Source organism: Halichoerus grypus, chromosome 2 (genome assembly GCF_964656455.1).
Source record: "Halichoerus grypus chromosome 2, mHalGry1.hap1.1, whole genome shotgun sequence".
Classification (NCBI taxonomy): domain Eukaryota; kingdom Metazoa; phylum Chordata; class Mammalia; order Carnivora; family Phocidae; genus Halichoerus; species Halichoerus grypus.
In genome coordinates, this window is record NC_135713.1 from 186,069,062 (window position 1) to 186,072,949 (window position 3,888).

The 3,888-nt window shown below is 55.4% G+C and overlaps 1 protein-coding gene across 1 annotated transcript; it reads left to right on the forward strand.

Moving 5' to 3' along the window:
* Positions 1-3,888, forward strand: PRR15L (proline rich 15 like). Its single transcript, XM_036077419.2, has 2 exons — positions 1-143; positions 3,556-3,888. The coding sequence occupies exon 2, from the start codon at positions 3,586-3,588 to the stop codon at positions 3,886-3,888; it is 303 nt and encodes a 100-aa protein (XP_035933312.1). The 5' UTR covers positions 1-143; positions 3,556-3,585.

Here is a 3,888-nt window from a genome sequence, read left to right on the forward strand (position 1 = left end):
GCTGCTCCCACCCAGCTCTCCTGGCCTGAGCCTTGCCTGGCGCGGCACCCTGCCTCTCCCAGTCTCCCGCCCAAGCAGCTGCTACGCTCAGCTCCTTCTCTAAGGAAGGTCTCGCCTCCAGCCCGAAGCAGTCAGGATTACAGGTACAGGAAGAGGGAGAGCGGGTGGGGAAACCAAGGCACAGAGCCCGGTCAGGGCACCCGGTTCTGCATCCGTGGCTGACAAGCCTAACTGGGAAGGGGGGCCCAGGCAGGCCAGCTCCCATCTCTCCCTAGGTGGGCAGGCAGGAGTCAGACTCATCCCACCGGCTCTTGGAGTCAATCCAGGCCTCCAGCAGAGCTCTTTCTGGGAAAGTTTCAGTCCCGAGCAGTTCTCCATTAACGCTTGCTAAGCTGGAGCCTACCCCCCAGCCTGGAGGATGTTCCTGGCTATCTGGTAGGGACGTCTCCCTGCTCCCCTCCTGGGTACCCCAGTCTTATCCAGAATGGAGAAGTGCCATCAGGGGCCCTGCGGAGGGATACGGGCTGGGGGGTTCTGGGTGTTGTCTTAAAGCCCAGAAGCTGACTTGCTTTCTCAACTCCCCTCTGCCGCCGCCCCCCCACCTCCAGCACAGTCAATGGTTAACTCGTTCCAGCTCAGAAGGGGCCCGGCCCAGTCTGGGCAAGGCCGTTAGAGCAGTTCACAGAACTCAGCCGGGGCAGTGGGGCCTGTGTTGGGCTGGCCACATGCATGCCATAGGGCTGGCTGGCCTAGGGGAGGGGTGGCAGGCTGTGCCGTGCAGCCCTTTGTGGGCTGTGCAAAGAGCAGAGGTGTAGCTAGCTCCCTCAGGGCTGACTTCTATCTTCCCCCAGATTGCAGGGCCCCAGGGCAAGGGCCCAGCCCTCAGCTTGGCCAGCTAAGGGCCCTGTGCAGGCCGACTGCGTGGCTCACCACATGTCACTAAATGCTGGGTCTGCTTGAAATCCCAAGTACACCTCCTGCCCCCAGCTCCCTCCGGCCTTCTGTGATTCAGCCTGGGCATGCAGTTGTAGCTATATTGCTCTTTCCAACTTTCGATAGCTTTTGATATCACAGCACTTTTTTGATGTAAAGCAAATCAGATTTTATACTACCTTGGGGTGGCTCACTACTTAAAAGAATCTTATAGTTTGTTTAGTTTGTAAAACAAAGAATAGTCCTCTAATTTATCTGTTCTGTTCAGACTTCCATATGTCGGTCCTGCCGAAAAGGGGCAGACAGCTCTTACTGGGGCTTGTATGTCCTCTCGGACAGAAGGGACAGCAAGAGGAGGCATCTTAGACTAGAGTTCAAGGCCAACAGATGCCTTCGTGCCATGGTGGGGGCCCCGGGGCTGGGTCCAAAGGCTATTCCCGTTTCTCTGTGGTTTCCTGGTAAGTTCTTGGTGATCTGTCACTTCCTTCATGCCAAGGAGAGTTAAGCCCTGTGGATGCCGATCTGTGGCACCCGCTAAAGGAGGTGTGTTTTAGCCGCAGGGGCAGAAGCACGGTCTCTCAAAGAGGTGGGCAGTCAGATGGTTACTGTCAGCTCACGAGCCGGATCCTCCACTCCCTGAGTTCCTCCCATCCAACCCCGGATGGGCGGTGGTGGGGTCGTGGGCCTTGCCCCAGACCAGGCGAGTGGTACCTATGGGCCAAGCAAGTGCCCTCCCGACAACTCCTTCCAGAAACGGAACACCAAGTTCTGTGCAAGGTTGTGCTAAGCCCAGGTGGGGCAAGCTGCCAAAGCAAACCTCTCAGGCTGTCCCCTTCGTGCACTCACCTCTCCAGGGTGCCCTGAAAGTATTTCCCCGGCTACTCTCACCCCCTCCTCTGCTTTCTAAGTGGGAGCTGCACCAAGATCTCCCCTGGGCTTCTCCCGCTGCTTGAACTCAGCTGGAGGGACAGAGCTAGCAATGTGGGATCTACTTCCCATACAAGAGGTAGGAAGGAATCCATCAGGCATGCGCTCTGGGCATGAGGCTGAGTATGTGGAGGGACAGGGGACAATAGCAGCAAGGGGCCCACGGAGGCAGGCACTCAACCCATTCCAAGCCTAGGTCAATATCCTGCTTTCGTTTTCCCCAAATTTGATTTGCTCCCCCTCTAAAAAAAAAAAAAAAAAAAATCCACGCTCATTATGGAATGTCTAGAAATTAGAAATACTGGGAGAAAAGATCCTCTGTTCCTTCTCCATAAAGAAAACCACTATTCATCATTTGTCGTATTTCTTTCTGGTCTTTTTAGAAAATGTAGTTAAGACTATCGGTTTTTAAAAGGAGGTGATCTATTCGTCTGTGCTCGGACTGCCTGACCATCTAGCTTTCTGGGCTACTGCCCCCTCCCCAGGACCCTTCCCAGCCACATGCAGGGTCCTGAGAACCAGGACCTCTCCAGGACCAGAGATGCCTCGATTTCTCACCCCTCTGCCTGCCCTTCTGCTGCTCGGAACTCCTCCAGTCTGCTGTCTCCTTCTTCCATCTTACACGCCCCACCTGCCAACGATGTCCCAGCAGACTCATCTCCCAGAACTCCCACTAGCTCAGACAGCACCTCTGTGGAAATGAGTAAAAGATGAGGCCACCTCCATATGGGGCCATATCATCGCAGGGCACATCGCTTGTCAGTGGAGAAACCTGGATGTCAGCCCCCAAGCCCCACCTCTGTTGGGTTCCTTGTGGAGAGTCTGGCCTGTGATAACCGTATCTCATGTGGACCTTGTGACCCCACCAAACCTCCCTCCAGATTTTCAGCTCCCCTGCAAACTCCTGTCCTCATGGAAGCTAGAGGGGAAAGTAGCCATCCCTCAGTAATTATCACCGTTATCACATATTACTGTGCAGAGCGTGCCTCCCTCCGAGGGCTGGGATTAACGTTAGAGCTAAATGTTAGCACGGGAAGGGACACTGAGGTCCAGAGAAGTCCCTTGCTAGAGGTCACGAGGCTGGTACAGTCCCCAGGACTTCCCCTGCCTGCCCTGAGCCTCCTCCCACTTAAAAAAAAACCACAACAGCTCCTTCCCTCTGGCTGGCCCCCACTGGGAAGTCCAAATTACTCTCCAAATCATAAATCCTCTTTATTTTGTAATGAATTCCAGGCAAAATGCACAGGGTGTTTCTGTCCATCCGATGCCACTCATTCCCCAAGCCCCCCTCTTCTCCTATTGTAGCGCTTATCTGAACCCCGGGTTCATTTGGTCCCCACCTTCAATCCTTTCGGGCCTGGACTCTTTTTTTTTTTTTTTAAGATTTTATTTTACTTATTTGACAGAGAGAGAGAACGCAAGAGAGGGAACACGAAAGAGGGAACACAGCAGGGGGAGTGAGGGAGAGGGAGAAGCAGGCTTCCCGCGGAGCAGGGAGCCCGATGCGGGGCTCTATCCCAGGACCCTGGGATCATGACCTGAGCCGAAGGCAGACGCTTAACGACCGAGCCACCCAGGCGCCCCTCAGGCCTGGACTCTTAAAATAGCCTATGATTAGGAGTTTAGAGAGGGCTGCTCCAGGGCACCCCCCTTCTCCCCACTGACCCCTTTCACTGTCCCACCCTGCTCCTGCAGGAAGCACCCCCCTCGGCTCCAGGGACCACCATGACCGAGGCCGGCTGGTGGAAGCTGACCTTCCTCCGGAAAAAGAAATCAGCTCCCAAGGTGCTGTATGAGATCCCCGACACCTATGCTCAAACGGAGGGCAGCGCCGAGGCCCCGAGGCCCGAGGGCGGGGGCCCCAACGGCAACTTTAACACCCGCCTGGAGAAGATTGTGGACAAGAACACAAAAGGCAAGCACGTCAAAGTCTCCAATTCGGGCCGCTTCAAGGAGAAGAAGAAAGTCCGGGCCACGTTGGCAGAGAACCCCAACCTCTTTGACGACAGGGAGGGCAAAGGACAGTGA

Coding starts and splice junctions, on each gene's coding strand:
- PRR15L (XM_036077419.2), top strand. CDS start 3,586: ATGACCGAGGCCGGCTGGTGGAAGCTGACCTTCCTCCGGAAAAAGAAA.